The sequence below is a fragment of the Rhinolophus ferrumequinum genome, chromosome X, assembly GCF_004115265.2.
Source record: "Rhinolophus ferrumequinum isolate MPI-CBG mRhiFer1 chromosome X, mRhiFer1_v1.p, whole genome shotgun sequence".
NCBI lineage: Eukaryota > Metazoa > Chordata > Mammalia > Chiroptera > Rhinolophidae > Rhinolophus > Rhinolophus ferrumequinum.
In genome coordinates this window covers 89,305,979-89,323,602 of record NC_046284.1, presented here as the reverse complement: position 1 = coordinate 89,323,602, position 17,624 = coordinate 89,305,979, and the positions used below count along the sequence as shown (strand labels likewise).

Here is a 17,624-nt window from a genome sequence, read left to right as displayed (position 1 = left end):
TTAAATTAAAATAATAAAACTATAAAATTAGAACTGGCCTAGAATATTTTTAAATGTACTACATAAAAGATATAATTTTAATGCAAAAAAATTACACTTCAATTAGCCTTTAATTCATGCCACTGAAAACAGTATGCAAATTACTTAATCATTCAAGATTAGACATTTAAAACAAATCGCATACTTACACATCTCTAAAAGCATGGGCATTTCAGGTATTTTCAGGAATCATTATGTATCTCTTTAAAAATACTTATATTGTGACAGTTTTTAAAATATGTAAGATTTATTCAATAGCCAGGAGCTTTTTCAAAAACGCCATCTATCATTTGTACTTCATTATAAAAATTCAAATAAGCAAGTTAGTGCTGATTTCTGTTCTGCAAGACTCTAAATAGGAATGCTACATTTTTCTAGGTGGGAAGAACTGGCCCACCCACTGAGCTTTTAAATAATAATCATTATCACAATCATCATAGCCTTAGGATATGCTTTCATATATATTTTCTCATTTAATCTTCAATAATCTTACGAGGTAGATAATGCATGAATATAAATATTCAGTTTATGGATGAGAAAACCAAAGCTCAGAGTGGTTAAGTAACGTGCCCAAGGTCACGCCCTAACAAATGGCAGAAAAAGCTCTTGAGCCTGGGTTTTCAAGCTAAGAAGTAAATATTATTATTTTCCACAGTTTGCACTGAACTGCATCTCAGGGTCCTACAGCCACAAATTACTTCAGTGGAGGAGAGGTGAGAGGTGGGAGCGTTACAGGCAAAATAGGACAGAAGTAGGGAGAAGAGCTGCCAGCCATCATGAAAAGGAAAGAGAGATGATGAAGATGCTCTACCAAAAGAATAGACTCTCTCTTCTCTAAGGGCGAATTTCTGGAGAGGGACCATTTGTCAGCTGCAGCAATCTCCCCTCCAGGGCCAACACTACTGCACTGCCAGTCCCCTCCACCTCCCTTAGGAATCTGCATATCCCAGACACCTACACTCTTCCTCATCTTAGTTCCCACACTGCTCTCACTAGATGGTTCTCAGAAAAGGCCAGGGAAGGTCTTTGTGGTATCAAAAAAAGGGTCCTGACCATCCATGGGTTGGAAAGAGAAGGCAGGTCTAATACTAAACAAGAAAATTTAATAACAAGAAATCCAAAGTCACAATTCCATGTTAATCAGAAAACTAATGTGGGCCATTTGAAACGTACAGTTACACATGAGAGCTTTCAATAATATATTCGTGGGGTCTCTCAACTGTCCTTCGGGGACTGAAATTTCTATTTATTGTGTTTATAGTTTTCCATGATAAATGGCAGAAACTCCACCAGCAGGAATTTGTTCTGGAATATCAAAGAAATGGGCAGGATGCCATGTCTTTGGCACACATTGAAAAGTACCCGATCAAGGTATATAAATAAAAATAATGCATTTATATCGTTTATGAAGTGATCACTCTGATAAGTCTAGTACCAACCTGACACTATATATAGATTTTACAATACTGATGGCTATAGTCCACATATCTTGTATAATTTAAAAAAAAGTCACTGGGATATAAAGTACAGCATAGCAAATAAAGTCGATAATACTGTAAAACTATGTGCAGTGTTAGATGGGTAACAGATTTATTAGGGTTATCACTTTGTGAAGTTTAATTGTCTAACCATCATGTTATGTTGTACACCTGAATCTAATATAATAATGTATGTCAACAGTAATTGAAAGATAATTTATTAGAAAAAAATTTTAAATTATACAAAAAAATAATGGTTCACTCTTTAAATAAATACATACATAAAAATAATGCTGCAAAATAGCAAAACAAAAGTACCATATCTGTCCTTTAAATTTTTAAATATTTACCTTCTTAACTGCCCCAAAAAGACAACTTGGGAAGATGTCCAGGCATCAGATGCCTGCTTTTAAGATCTTCCTTACCTTCATATTTTACATCTTCCTTTTTAAAGGCCCTGCTATCTGATTATACTCTGGAAACTGTAACTTTCTAACATTTCCCTGTGGTTTAGATCAAAATGATGATGTATCCATTTATGTTTAATGCATTTTCATTTCACTCAGTTGAGATTTGCTTTAGATCTTTGCTCATACCACTAAATTTAGTTTTTAAGGAACTCACCTTCCAAAATTAAGACTCTAACCTCTTACTTGTATCTTAAGTATTCTTAGTTCATTTTGGTAACACTGCACACCTAGGGTACGTACCATCCAAGTCTAGAGGCAAGTATATTTCTTAAGTGAATGAATATACAACTGGAATTGTCACTTGTCATTGTGTCTACTAAGTTTGAATACTAAAAATACTAAGACTCTTCACTGTGACCAGATATGATAAGAATATCTTTTCCTCCTCTTGATTTCACTATTATTCCTTCACTAAAATGACTAAGCCACTTTTATTTTTATCTAATGACATCTACGGAGTTCTGGTTTCATAAAAATAACTTTTTTATATAGATAGCCTGACACCTGTCTTGTAACAAAAGAAGAAAAAAATTAAATTCTACATCTCTGACCATAATAAAAAATAACATAGCTTATGCATCTCCCCTCAACCACTGAATGAGCCCCAAATGATAGCATGTTCAGTGCTCTAATGTCCTCTTGATCACCACCTTCTTACCTAGTTTTCCTTACACACTGAATAATCTGCTCCCAAATACCTCCAAACTCCTCATCCCACCTCTTTATCTCATGCTGTTTCTTTTGACTAATGTGCCTTCTTCCTTTTCCATCTTTATCTGGAGAAACTTTTGAGGTACCACTCAAACGCCTTCTTCTCTAGTGGATACTGGTGTTGCCTCTTTTGATCCCTCAAAGCACCTGGTACCATTTATGATGCCTCCATTGTGTTATGAGCATTGTCTATCATTTTACCTTTCCTTTTTTTCCTTCCTTCCTCCATCCCTTCCTTCCTTCCTTTCTTTCTTCAATAAATATTTATCAAGCAGCCACCATGCACCAAGCACCTATCTTCACAGATCAATGACTTACCTCCAGTCTTGAATGCTACTCTGCTCCATTCAGTGACAATTCCCTCCCCAAGGTCCACCCTCTGGAGTTGCCAATTTAGCAAACTGAGATACAGCATGCCTTGTTAAATTTGAATTTAAGATAAACAATTAATAATTTTTAGTATAACTATGTCCCATGCAATATTTTGATCATAGTTATACTAAAAACTTCTTCATCACTCATCTGAAATTTAACTAGGTATGTTGTATTTCATCTGGCAATCCTACCACCAACCCGCCTCCACTTTATGGATGCAGTACTTAAATATGGTATATGCCCAATATGAATGACATATGAATGACTGACTTCTATTTTGTGATTACATTTGCCTGATTAAGGTAGATTATCTTAGAGTATAAAAAATAAAAATAAGAAATACTACCCTGTTGAGGGGCTGAAATAAGTCACTAGTGGAAATCACTATTCTTAACCAGGGATACACTAAGAACGCAGTGGAAACCAGTTGTTGACCCCAGGCCTACAGAATCAGAAATTCTTGGGGTGGGCCCGGAGATTCTGGAAAGATGATCACTCTCAACTGATAACAACTGATACAGACCTTACCAGAAAATTACGGCACATTTCTAATCGTTATTCTTTCTTTAACATAGATTAGTTTGGAGTTGGTAGTATTTGACAAACAATTATTCTGTTAGACAATTGGAGGTAAAACTACTGGGATTAACCTCTGACATTCTTGGCTTGGTGAAACGTTTTAACTACATTCCAACAGAACAGCAACAAATTCTATAAATATAACACATCTAACCAAAAAAAAAAAGAGTGACATCCTGGCAAGAAATGAAAGTGAGTCTTGCAGTGCGCCAGTGACGTGACTTGTAACACACACATATATTTCTGCCAACAAGGATTCGTGAACGTTAAAAAATGCGTTGTTCTGATTAGAAGCTGCATGTAACTGAATGCCTATTTTGGCATCACACTAAGGGATGCCTCTTTTGTTTCTGGCTTTTTCCAAACTCCCCACTGCCTAAAAAAAAAAATCACATGATAGAAGAGGCAACTAAAAGGGAGGCTAATTCATCCAGGTGCATTAATTTCTGAATGGTCAGCTCCATGAAAAATAAAAATGAACCAAACAAATAAAAAACAGGTGCATCTGATCTCCGAGTCCATTTGAAAAATACTGAAATCTTATGGAAGTGACAGTGAGTGTGTGACACCTAAATGTGACCCCTAGCCTCTCCCCAGGGTCCACGGGCTCATGAAAAGCAGGCTCATGCCTCTCAAAATACAACTGAAAGGAACACTACCTACTCATCCCACTGAGGTCTAAGCCACCGATTAAGCTTGTTTTCTTTTCCCCAGTCATTTAACTTAGGAAAGCTTAAGAAGGCATTTAAATTAGGGTTTCCAGGTGGGAATTCCCGCCTGTTCTCAGGAATTTTTTTTGCTTTCCCGTTCCCGAATCCCGAGAAAAGTTGATCAGGAAATCGGGAAAATCGGCTCTTTGAACCCAGTAATACCCACAATGGGAAATAAACATACTACTCACAGTGTATCTCTTAGACATTTTTCCTATTTATCGCTAGGGTTTCCGGGTGGGAATTTCTGCCCGTTCTTGGGAATTTTTTTCACTTTTCTGTTTCCGAATCCCGAGAAAAGTTGGTCTGTAAATTGGGAAAATCGGCTCCTTGAACCCAAGTAGTTGGTAGTATCGGCCGTCACTTTGTGGAAACAATTCATCATGGAGAACAGAAAACGGTTTATATCTCGGGATTCGGGAACGGGAAAGCGGGAAAAATTCCTGAGAACGGGTAGAAATTCCCACCTGGAAACCCAAATTTAAATAATTTTCCAGGGTATCCTCTGTCCAAAAAGACCTTCCTTAACAAAAATCATCACATTAAGTATGTGAAAAGACTGGTTTCTCACTAAACCAAGCTTGATTATACAGTAGTTATTTGTGTTTGCTTTCCACAGGACTTGCTAGAGCCCACCAGGTATCTCCACTCTGCTGACAAATTCAGTCTCATTACATATCATGATCACTGTATATTCTGTACAGATCCCTTGAGCTGTGACTTCATTCAGGGAAATATCCTGATCAAAATGAGCCAACTAGAAATTCTGAAATTTTCAAGAGAGACTTTAAAATTGTCTTTTATTCAGGGTGTTTTCTAAGTCTTCATGAGTAACATTCCCTACCACTTACATGAAAATTATTTTCAAATAAATCATTATGACAATCTTTAATTTGCCTTTGGAATCTGCTGATGTGTGATTTGAAATCAAGAGGCTAAGAGAATTGAAAAACCTTAATAAAAGCCCTTCCAAGATCCTTACAGAGGTTGCATTTCACTTCTCTTCTTGGATAGTTTAATAAAACTGAGACTTACTGGACAGGTGCCAGGAGTTAAAGGAATATGAGCTTTCACTTAAAACGTAATAATAATAAAAACAATGCAGGTTTGGGGTGTCCTATGACCTCCAGCCCATCATTTGTGTACATTTGGTGTCATGTGGGGAAGGTAATCAAAAAATAAGCAAAACTTGGTCGGAGAATATCAGAGTAAAGCGTTTAAGTAAAAACATATAAGAAAATATTTTTTTGCTAAAGTGATACTGTGACTTATCTAACATACACACTTAAGTAAAGTAAGTAAAGTAACATACACACACAGATGTTCATAGAAATTAAAGGTTGTAAATTTTCCTTCTTTTCTGAAATAACCCTTCAAACTTCTAATACATTATTGTCAGTCTTTAAAAACTGCCTTTTGTACATGTTAAAAATGACTCTAAAGAGGCTAAAGACCTCTTGTACCTTTACAAAAATGTCACACTTCCAACCTTAAAAGTTTGTGAAGACTTTTTAAAAAATACCAAGGCATATCCATATTTCCTAAAAGATTTACCATTAAGTCGTAAATTCTCCAAATGAAAAGACCAGGGAGTACAGAGTATATCAGTTAGAATACAAAGAATAAGGAAGACAGCTCATAATGCCTCCTCAAATCAATCCTCACCTTCTCCCTCCACTAGCAAAACCAAGCAGACACTAAATCGAATCTTCTTCCTCTTTCCACCACTTCAACAGCAGCTGTCTTGCAACAGGGTAGAATAAGCTTGATCTAGACACCACTGAGTCCCAGTCGACATCTATAGTCTGACTTTTTTCCTAAAAACATCTCAAGGTTCCACCTGCATGATGGGCATCACTATACAGATGTCCCAACACACCTTCAAAGGCCTCATGACCCAAACAAACACACCTCAGCTCCAATCCCAGTGTTGCTCCTTGCTCCATGCTCCTGGGCTCTATTAACGCATCACCATCCTCTCAACCACACAGTGAGCTCCCAGGCAATCAGTTAACATTCAGATGGAGCAAATTACCTCTCTAATCCTGTTTCCTTTTCTGTAAAAGCTAACGATGGTCGTTATAATGATAATCGTTATAATGATAACATAATGATAAAGCAGGTACTTTATCATTAGATATTCGCCTTCCTCACTCTATATTTAATCGCTGGTCAAGACCTATTAACTCTGCCAACCAAATATCTCTAAAATCTTTCCCCTATTTTTTATTCCTACCATCATTGTCCTTGTTTGGACACTCAGCATTTCTAACCTGAATAACTGCAAAATTCTTGGACTAGTCACCTTGCTTTCTTTTCTCTCTAACCTGCTTGCCTATAAGCTCAATGAGATAGGAATATAATGGGTCTTATTCCTTTTGTCCATTTTCCCAAAACCCACCACAGTGCTTGGCACAGAACAGGATTCAAGAAACATTTCTTAGCATTGCTGACTGGCTCCAAATTCATCATCTAGACACACTAAAGCCATGCCTTAAGAAAAAACTCAATCTCATGAGCATTGAAGGAAGTCCTTTACATACTGACTCATCACAGACTTACTCTCAGAGGCCCATGGTCCCAAAATTCCTGTTTCTCCCCCTAGAATCTATTGTGGTATATCAATATGGAAGCACTGGGCCCAATTAAGTAGTTAGTAAGCAAAAATTTTATTCAACATAGACAGAAAATCATAAGATGGGTTAAATAACTATAAGTAGATAGTAAGTAGAGCATGTATACGTTAAACATAGAAAGAAGGGGATGGAAGAGCCAAGACATAACCAATTTTCAGTATATATTAAATATACATTAGGCACCTGGGCTCTAAATATTCATGATACACTAATCTACAAGAGGTAGTAAATATTCATGAGTACTCAATATTCATGAGGCCTTAATTCAGCCACTCATTCATTGGTGACACCCATTCTGGCCCTATGTGCTCTTTGCCTAAAAAACACAGACAAAACCCACGACTATTCAGCAGACTTATTGGTGAGCTACAGCTGTGGCCAGGCCCACTTGTCCCTGCATCTCTCTTATAGAGTGTGTGCCATTAGCCCAAGGTCCCTTCTGTCTGTGGTCCTCCTGGAACTTCAACTCTGGTCTCCAAACCACACTATTAGCAGGAAAAGCTGATGCAGCATAGAGTGCCAGGACCGTTGCCTACCTCAGGATTCAAGCAGGGTGGTCCTTCCATCCACTTTTACCCTGTCCTAAGTGTATGAACCTACCCCATTTCTTTCCCCTTGCTTCTTGATACATATGCTATATATTTTAAATTGTTTTAATGCATTGTGTGATTCATGCATTTTAATATGGCCCATGAGCTTTCTGTTCTGTGGTCTTCAGGAAAGCCTGCATGTATGCTTCTTGGAGGCCACCACTACACCAAGGTAATATCCCACACAACACTCTAGCTGCTGCATAGAGAACAGGTTGTAGGAGGAGCAGAAATGGAAGTAGAGAGATGTATTAGGCAGCTATTCCATTCCTCTAGTCAAGAAAGGAAAGTAGCTTAGGTTAGGGTGGTAGAAAGAGGGGGAAAGAGAGAGACACATGGACAGATTCAGGATATGTATTGCTAGGAAAATGAAAAACAAGGATGGTGGTTGTGAACAAATAGAGAAAGTAAAAGGAGTAGAGACTATAATAAATAAAAGGCCAATTTCAGACCTAAGACACTGAAGATGGCAATACTCCAAGACAGAGACACAACAATGTACCCAAGAATCATGGCTCGTCAGGGATCAAAGGGGCCTTGGAAGGTCATCTATACCAAACACCAAACAAACACGTGACTCCCTTCCTACACCTCTACTAAGCTGTCAGTGAAAAATAACCCCTGACCTGCCCCCAGGGCCATACATCTATACGAATGTGTGGCTCCCCTCTCCTCTACCCTTCCACCCAACCCTGATCATGCTCATCCACAGCCGTCCACTACAACTTCTGGTGGCTCTCTTCCAGAAAATTACTCTTCTTTCTAACCTGAATCCTGACCTCCTAGGTCCTGCCCTTGAGGATAAAGAAAATTAGGTCACCCCTCCTCTACGTGACATCCTTTTAGATTCCTGAAGACATTTATTAGGCATATCTGTGTCTTCCCTTTACAGCAAAACCCTTTTCACTATTTTGCCTTATACATGACACATTTTCAGTCCTTTCACCATGGTGGTTGCTATCCCCTGAAGACACACAGAATTTAGCATCATCCCAAATGAAGAATGCACAACATAAACAGAAGAAATCAGTCAACTCTCTTGATCTCTGCCATCTAATAATGCAACCTTCTCTGGTGGCCACATCACAGAGTTAACACATACCTGGCCAAAGTGGAGTACGGATAAAGATAATTGGCATACGTGGGGTGAAGGAACAATGACCCTTCATTTAAGTACTATCAAATTCTGTAGTTAATGGGTATGAGGATGAGGAGAGGGTAGTTGAAGTAAATGGCAGTGAATTCAAGAAAGAAGAGAGAACACATCTGCAAGTGGCAGTAGAGAACAGTGTTCTCTCTTCTCCTAAGGGTGTTGTGAAGGAAGTGATGTGGTCATAGCAAAAAGACCAAAAATGTTAAAGAAAAACGTCAAAGACATGGGACAGTTTGGTCACACTACCTGAAAGGATACAAGTATGTCATAGAAGAGTGAGAGAAATGGCCAATGCTGAGGTGTCTTTGGGGGTGAGAGTAGAAAGCTGGTAAGTCACTATCAATAACTGCAAGCTAACAGCATGTTTATATTCACCACTGTCAACAAGTTAGATACCTAATCAGTAGCATGGGGTCTTTTATAAAGCTAGAGAAAGATAGAATATAAAGGCAGAAATTAGAAATGAAAGAACAATAACTCTTTAGATACGTTAGATACCTTGAGGCAGTCCACTATTTTTCACCTCTGGTTCATTTACTTGAATTGTGTCATCCTCAAGGTAGAAGAAGATTTTATAGCGTCTTATTCTATAGTTTTCTTTTTTATCATGCACTTCATCTTCTACATAGGCATCAAAAGATAATACCTGTTGGAATCATAATTAGAAACTAAGAAATAAAAAAAAGTCAGCAAACTTAAAATTAATAAAAATTAATAAAGCTATTGCCTGTATATTTTTTGTTACTGTAAAGCAAAAAGTTGAGGAGATTTTTGCAAGAAGACATACTACACATCAGCTATGAGAATGGATATTCAATCTAGGTTTCAGTATATAAGGATTATTTTACATTTTCATCACTGTCTGGTTAAAATGAGAAAATGATATTCAGGCAATAAATCCATCATTCAGCTCTACCATAAACTGAACTACAATCTGTCTTTAGAATTTCACAGTAGGATTCTATATGTATGTTTATAGACAAAATAATACTCTTTCTCACAAAATGAATATAAGTTTTATCATTTTTATCCATTAAAAATAACACAAAGCTACCTTGGTTCTAGGATAAAGTTATCTTGACTTCTGGTCCTGCTAATTGCTTGCCTTGAGGCAATTAATACAGACACATCTGAAATTCAAGTGCACCAGAGACCCCACCTTAACATTCTTCAGGAACCTCAAAGAGCTCAGCTCAATGCCAGACCCAGTCTCATCTTATTTTGTGTGTGCGTTTGGGTGGGTAGGGGTGCTCAGAAAGAAGGGGTGGATTCTAAAGTAGTTACAGTAAAAATCAGAGATAGTCAAAATACCCTTGCAAATTTCTTAACCATTTTGGAAAACTGTGCCTCTCAGTAAATACAACACAGTCCACTTTTCTCCCATGTTGAGGCAGAGGACTGATTGCCTCTTCAGTCGAAGATCAGTTGAAATAGCTTCCTCAGGCTTAGGTGCCACATTATACGGGAAAAAAACGTCTCTTTAACCATTGGAATCACTCTCAACATAGCAACACGGTCACACACTGAGAAAGACATGGTAATTGAGGACAACTGATGGAACAGTAGATTTAGGCTGCCATTTCAAGCTTCACATGGGGCACTGGTCCCCAATTTTAATATTCCCTTTGCTTTCATTTTTGATCAATTTTTATAATTAAAGTTGCAAAATTTAATTGTGCACATGATGTAATACCAGGGTCATTCAACATGGACAATATGATACACATGAGTGAGTCTGTTAAATACAATATACCATCTAGGGGTGGTCAGTTACCCTAACTAGGAATGTATGCTCTGGGAGTGTTTAGCAAATTTCTAACAGAAGCCCACATTTCGGAAGAGGTTGACAAAATGCCTCAGTAGTTTATCTCTTATCAACACAAGAAGCTTTGCTAATTGCCATAACGGTTGGCAGAAATAAGTTTTAGTTAGTAAAATGATTGTATTCAAAATGAATGGATCAGTTACAAACAACCAGGCACTGTTTTTACCAGATCAGGTTAAGAATCTAGTAAGCCCAGTAGGAATCTATACCCTTCAAATTGGTACCTTTGGGCTTCATTCCAAAACGGTCCTATGTTCAGTTGCTGTCTAGGGGAATGTATCTGGCCTGATTCCAGTTAGAAGTTAGCTAAACCCACTACTAGAATATCGTCATATTTGTACTGAGTGAACATTGCTGATAAGATGCTGTTGAATGGATACAGGGTTTCCTTCTGAAGTGATGAAAATGTCTTGGAACTAGATTGAGGCAATGATTATATAATATCGTGAATATACTAGATGTCACTGAATTGTACACTTTAAAATGGCTAATGATTAATTTATGTTATGTAAATTTTACGACTTAAAAAATACTGGACACCAAATTGTGTTGAACACATTAAAATGGCGAATTTTATGTTATATGAATTATATCTCAAAAAAAATAGTAGTGGAAAAAAGATGTTGCTGGAACATCTGAAAGGACAACAGAGCTAGGACTTTATCAAGCTTTCAGTAAAGGTAGTGAGGGAGAGCAGACAATGCTACCCTAGAATGTACCACTTAAGCATGTGGATTATTTCAAGCTGAAGACAGTCAGGGCCCATCAGATGCAGGAAGAACATTTTACCACACCCTTAACTACCTAAAAGAATTTACATAGGGGCCCTGTACCAGCAAGGGAGCTATTACCAGAACAAACTTTTTATATCAGAAAGACCTATCCTGTTTCCCCAAAAATAAGACCTACCCGGACCATCAGCTCTAATGCATCTTTAGGAGCAAAAATTAATATGAAACCCGGTCTTATAGTAAAATAAGAGACCCTGTCTTATCTAACATAAGACCAGGTCTTACATTAATTTTTGCTCCAAAAGACGCATTAGAGCTGATGGTCTGGCTAGGTCTTATTTTCGGGGAAACACAGTACCTGCATAGCATGGCAAATATTTGTTTACCTGTAAATTGTCCTCCTCCCCTTTGAAGCCCCAGACATCTACCCCCTTCTCTCTAGCTCGGGATGGCATACAAGCTTCAAATACCTAACTGCCAGGGAGTCCCATGTTTTTATGGGGCTTCCATACGCACAAAGTTTGTTTTTCTCATATAAACCTTTTTTAAAGATTTTTATTAAAATATAGCTAACATACAGTATTATGCTAGTTTTGGGTGTACACCATGGTTATTCAACATTTATATACCAAAAAAACTGATCACCATGATAAATCCAGCAACCATCTGACACTGTATCACGCTATCAGAATATTATTGACTATATTCCCCGTGCTGTACATTATATCCCCTTGACTTATTTGTTTTATACCTGTGATTTGAACTTCTTATTCACCTTTACCTTTTCCCTCACTTTTAATTTTTTTTAACTATAGTTGACATTCAATGTTATTTTATATTATATGGTGCACACCTGAAATTGATGTTAATCTGTCTTATGTCAATTTAATTATTAGACCAGACAAAGAACCTAGAAGAACAGAAGGGAAGTTTTCCACCCCTATAGTAGTATTCAATTTGAAAAAAAATTTTCTCTTTATATATCAGGTAGGAAAGTGTGGAGAGAATATTAATAGCTCTCACCGACCTCTACGTATTGAATGCTACTGGTATATATTTGTGAATAACCAATGTTTAGGTTCTATTTGATGAAAAAGATAAATTGTGAGACATTAAAGAAGAAGAAAGTACTAGATAATAATAAGGATAAATGCATGCTATTATAGGTTAGTAAACAATAAAAATTTATATACATTTAATGTGGTGGCACTTATTCTTCCCCAAAAAGCTGTTATTAAATCAATAGTTTCTCTTATGATTATGGAGTCTTAGAATTAAGGAAATAAACCATAATAAATTTTGCATTGCACATAGAGGATGGCTCCTTTATATTTGCCAATGGTATATTTATAGAAATTTATCATATGTAATTTATCATATGAAACACCAAACTATGCCTCATTGGCATAGGGATTATCTTGAGCTGATTACTTTTACAAAACAAAACACATAGGAGAAATTCTGAAATCCGACTAAAAGTTACGCTTTTGTAAGACATTTATTTACATTTATAAGGAAAATCTCCATTTGTAAGAGTGTCTCCCTCTCTGTACCAGGAAGAGGGGAAAACTAAATGTTTAGAAACATAAATGGAGAAGGCCTGGATTTAAACCTTCATAACAACCATACTCTGGTTTATTGTGTTTTGCATGATAACCTCCCAGTAACTGGCCTCCCCCTACTTCCCACTCCCACATTTTTTGTCTTTAGTAAATACGGTATTTAAGATGATGGCTTGGGCCATTTCTGGGAGTCACTCAGTTTTCCTGGGTATCTCCCATGTATATAGTTTTCCTGGGTATCTCCCACATATATCTCCCATTGCTATTAAACTTCTATTTGTTTATCTTCTGTTGCTCTGTCCTTTATTACAGGGGGTAACTGAGCCAAGAACCTAAAAGGGTAAAGGGAAAATTATTTTTCCTTCCCTATATAGGTTAACTTACAAAAAAATTCTAATAAATTTAAAACACAAAAATTATGCAAGTTATAGTCATTGATCACAAAGTAATATAATTGGAAATGTATCATAAACAAAAATTGTTACTCGTAATAATTGTGAATCCCTAGAAGAAATATTATCTGTCAAAATAGACTTCTCTTAGTTAACTGCACCCAAATTCATAACAAGTCTAGCAGCCATTGCTGACAGAAGCCCATCACATATTCTGCATTTCAGGAAAAGCCACAGACTGAGCTTTCAACCCCCAGTACTCTGTCCCAGCCTGTTTACACCCGAAGTCAACCACGACCACAAGGAAGTTCCTGCTTTCATCTTCTGACCAATGGACTGAGACCTAGCCCATCCAATCAGAAATGTTTAAAACAGACCAAATTGGGAACTTGGGCAGGAACTTTCTCAATAAAAAATGGCCTCCCTGTACCTTGGTGGAACATGATTTAGGTTGCTATCGGAATCTGTGTCTCCGAGGCTGCAGCTCTTTTTGCTCAAATAAATGATTTCATTCTTTATTACAGTCTGAAATTGATTTTGGTTTACATAATTATTATGCTGAAAATAAATACAGCAAATATAGTATCTAATAAAATTTAAAGACATCCAAACCTATAAGATGTAGGCAAATCTGTGATTTTGAGTAACTTACGGGATTTAGATTCTATTACTCTAGAGAATTTATGAGAACTAACTTAGTTAAATATGCTAACTCAGCAATTCTCAGCCTAGGCTTCGAATTCAGACCTTAAAGAGAAAGACAAAAGCCAAGCCTAAATAAATTATATCAGGGGTGGCCAGTTGGCTCAGTTTGTTAGAGTGCAGTGCTCATCACACCAAGGTCACTGATTCGACTCCCACATGGGCCAGTAAGCTGCGCCCTCCACAACTAGATTGAAAACAACGACTTGACTTAGAGCTGATGGGTCCTGGAAAAACACACTGTTCCCCAATATTCCCCAATAAAAGTGTTTTTTTTTTTCTCAAAGTCTATTAAAAGAATAAAAAATAAATTATATCAGAATCTTGGAGCAAGTAAGAGTGGCATTAGTATTTTTTAAAAACTCCCCAAGTTATTCTAAAATGCAGTCAGAGTTCTGAACCAGTGAGCAATGGATTGAACAAAAATTTCTCAAACAGATAAGATTCTAGCAAAGATGATCAAAAAATATATAAACAAATAAAATCAGAAATAAAACACTGCATGACAAAGAGATATAATAAATTATAACATAAATTATAGAGACGTCAAAAAAATGGTGGCGTGACGTGAGTCTCTTGAAATCTCCCCTGAAATTTACCACAAATTGAACAACTATAACTCCACAAAGGACTCCCTGCACAACAGACAGGCAAGAGTAAGAGGCACACTACTGAAATCACAGAAAAGTGGGCAAATTGTTCGAGAAGGGGAGGAAGGAAGGGAGAAGGCGGAGACTGGGACACAAGGGCGCAGGAACAGATCTAACTTGGTGCTCTGAGTTCACTGCATTCCAGAACAATCACTGCTGCGGGAGAGGGAAGAACTCAAGACTGCTAGGGTTCCGCTTATGGCCCACAGGCCGGAAAGGACATCATATGACACACTGAACACAAGGCTCACGGCAGACCACGGAGAAAAGACTGACGGAAGAAGGCTGAAACAGCGGTTTAAGCCCTCACTGCCGCAGACAACGGAAGCCTTAGACACTGAGACTAGCCGCCCCCTCCCTACCCTCCAAGAATGCACCCCGCCCCCACCTGCCCAGTGCTAGAAGCAGAACAGTAGCAATGTCAGATCAAAAGAACAGAATATTTGCACTTCTGAGAACTATGGTCCACAGACATGGACTCCCAGCCCAACTAGTTCCAGCAAAGGGGAGGCAGCTGTGGAAGCAGGACTGGCTGTGGTGGTGGTCACCGCCATTGCTCTGGGCCACCTATCACAACCCACCCAGCCCCTGTCCCCACCTATCTGGGCGGATCCCTGCAGGAGTAAACAGAACTGCTGAAACACACGGGCTCTGAGTCTGGCACAGGAAGAGTTTTGGAACTTCAGAAGTTCTCCACATCCCCCCACGGAAGTTACGCCACAGGCAAAAGAATGAAACTGGACTGCTATCTGTCACCATGAACCAAAATTAATTCAAAATGGATCAAAGACTTAAGCATAAGACCTGAAACAATAAACTGCATAGAAGAAAACATAGGTACTAAATTTATGGACCTCGGGTTCAAAGAGCATTTTATGAATTTGACTCCAAAGGCAAGGGAAGTAAAAGCTAAAATAAATGAATGGAACTATAGGAAACTTAAAAGCTTCTGCACAGCAAAAGAAACCATCGACAAAATAAAGAGGCAACCAACTGAATGGGAAAAGATCTTTGCAAACAGTGCCTCCGATAAGGGGCTAATACCCAAAATACACAAGGAACTCATGCAACTCAACAATAAAAAAACAAACAACCCAATTGAAAAATGGTCAGAGGACCTGAAGAGACATTTCTCCAAAGAGGACATACAAATGGCAAATAGACAAATGAAAAAATGCTCAACATCACTAATCATCAGAGAAATGCAAATTAAAACCACAGTGAGATATCACCTCACCCCAGTCAGAATGGCTATCATCAACAAGACAAATAGTAACAAGCATTGGAGAGGCTGTGGAGAAAAAGGAACCCTCATACACTGTTGGTGGGAATGCAGATTGGTGTAGCCGCTATGGAAGACAGTGTGGAGGATCCTCAAAATATTACAAATAGAATTACTACAGGACCCAGCAATTCCTCTCCTTGGTATCTACCTAAAAAAATCTGAAAACATTTATCCATAAGGACAAGTGTGTTCCAATGTTCACTGCAGCTTTATTTACGGTGGCGAAGACATGGAAACAACCCAAATGTCCTTCGATAGGCGATTGGATAAAGAAGTTGTGGTATATATACACAATGGAATACTATTCAGCAGTAAGAAAAGATGAAATTATACCATTTGTGACAACATGGATGGATCTTGAGATTACAATGCTAAGCGAAATAAATCAGACAGAAAAAGCAGAGAACCGTATGATTTCACTGATATGTGGTATATAAATCGAAAACAACAAAAGAACAAGAGAAACAAATGAAAGAACAAAAACTCATAGACATAAACAATAGTTTAGAAGTTACCAGAAGATAAGGGGGAAGGAGGGAGCGGGGCTCTAGAAGAGGGTAAACGGAATCTAATATATGGTGATGGAAAGAGAACTGACTTTGGGTGGTGAACACACAATGTGAGATACAGCTAATGTATTACAGAATTGTACACCTGAAATCTATGTAACTTTACTAACAATTGTCACCCTGATAAACTTTAATTTAAATAAAAAAAGATGTAAATTATCTTATGACAAATTATGTAAGCTTTTATGAAAGTAAAATTTAAAACCACAATTAAAGAAGTGATTTTCTGTAAGATTGTGAACTATCAAAACACAATGCATAAATAACCACATAAGAAGTGAACAAATTACCCAAAAATTGCCCCAACAAAGGCTCCAACCAAGATGACTGACTAATGGATTCTCTCAAACTTCCAAGGGAAAAAAATTACATTATGTAACTCCCCCAGAATACCAAAAATGATGGAAAGCCACAAAGGAGAATTCCAGTGCCTGACAGACATACCATAAAAAAGCAAACTATGGAGCAATAGTTGTCACCCTGGATGCACATCAGAATCACCGGTAGAGCTTTTTAAACTCCTGATGCTTGGGATACACATATGAGCGCACACACGCACACACACACAGAAATCAGAATCTCTCAGATTGGGCCTAAGCATCAGTGATTTTTAAAAGTGCCCAGATGATTACAATGTGCAAGCCAAAGTTGAGAACTGCTCCAGAACAATTTCACTACTTATGATTTAGAGAGCAAAGATCCTAACATTTAACAAGCAAACAGAATTAAATAGTTGTAACAGTTATAAGCCACCTACATACACAAAAAACAGCATTTTCCTCCCAGATACAAAGATGTTTCCAAATTAAGAAATAAGGGCAAATATGTAATGATCTCATATTGTTTCCTACCACATATATTTTAAAATATAAAAGTAATTCTTTAACAAGATTTAAAAGCATCTGCTTTAAAACAATAGCCTAAATATCCAGCATTAGGATTAAACTATGTGTCTACTACAACCAGGAACAGAACAAAAATGCCCTACCAACATCATTATTTAATATTGTTTTTAGGAGTTCTGGACAACGTGAGAAGGTATGAAGTAAAAATTAGAAAGGAAGAGACAAAAGCATCATTATAGGCAGATAAAATAATGGCCTGGGTAAAGGCTGAAAACCTAAGAATAAAGAAAAGATTTCAGAATAACCTCAACTCAATCAAAAA

General features: G+C 37.5%; 1 protein-coding gene across 1 annotated transcript in view; it reads right to left on the bottom strand.

Moving 5' to 3' along the window:
- EFHC2 (EF-hand domain containing 2) overlaps positions 1-17,624 on the bottom strand; it is a 239,729-nt gene that overhangs the window by 140,833 nt on the left and 81,272 nt on the right. Inside the window, 1 exon segment of the mRNA XM_033122963.1 lies at positions 9,240-9,387. Within this exon segment, the coding sequence (XP_032978854.1) occupies positions 9,240-9,387 (148 nt within the window).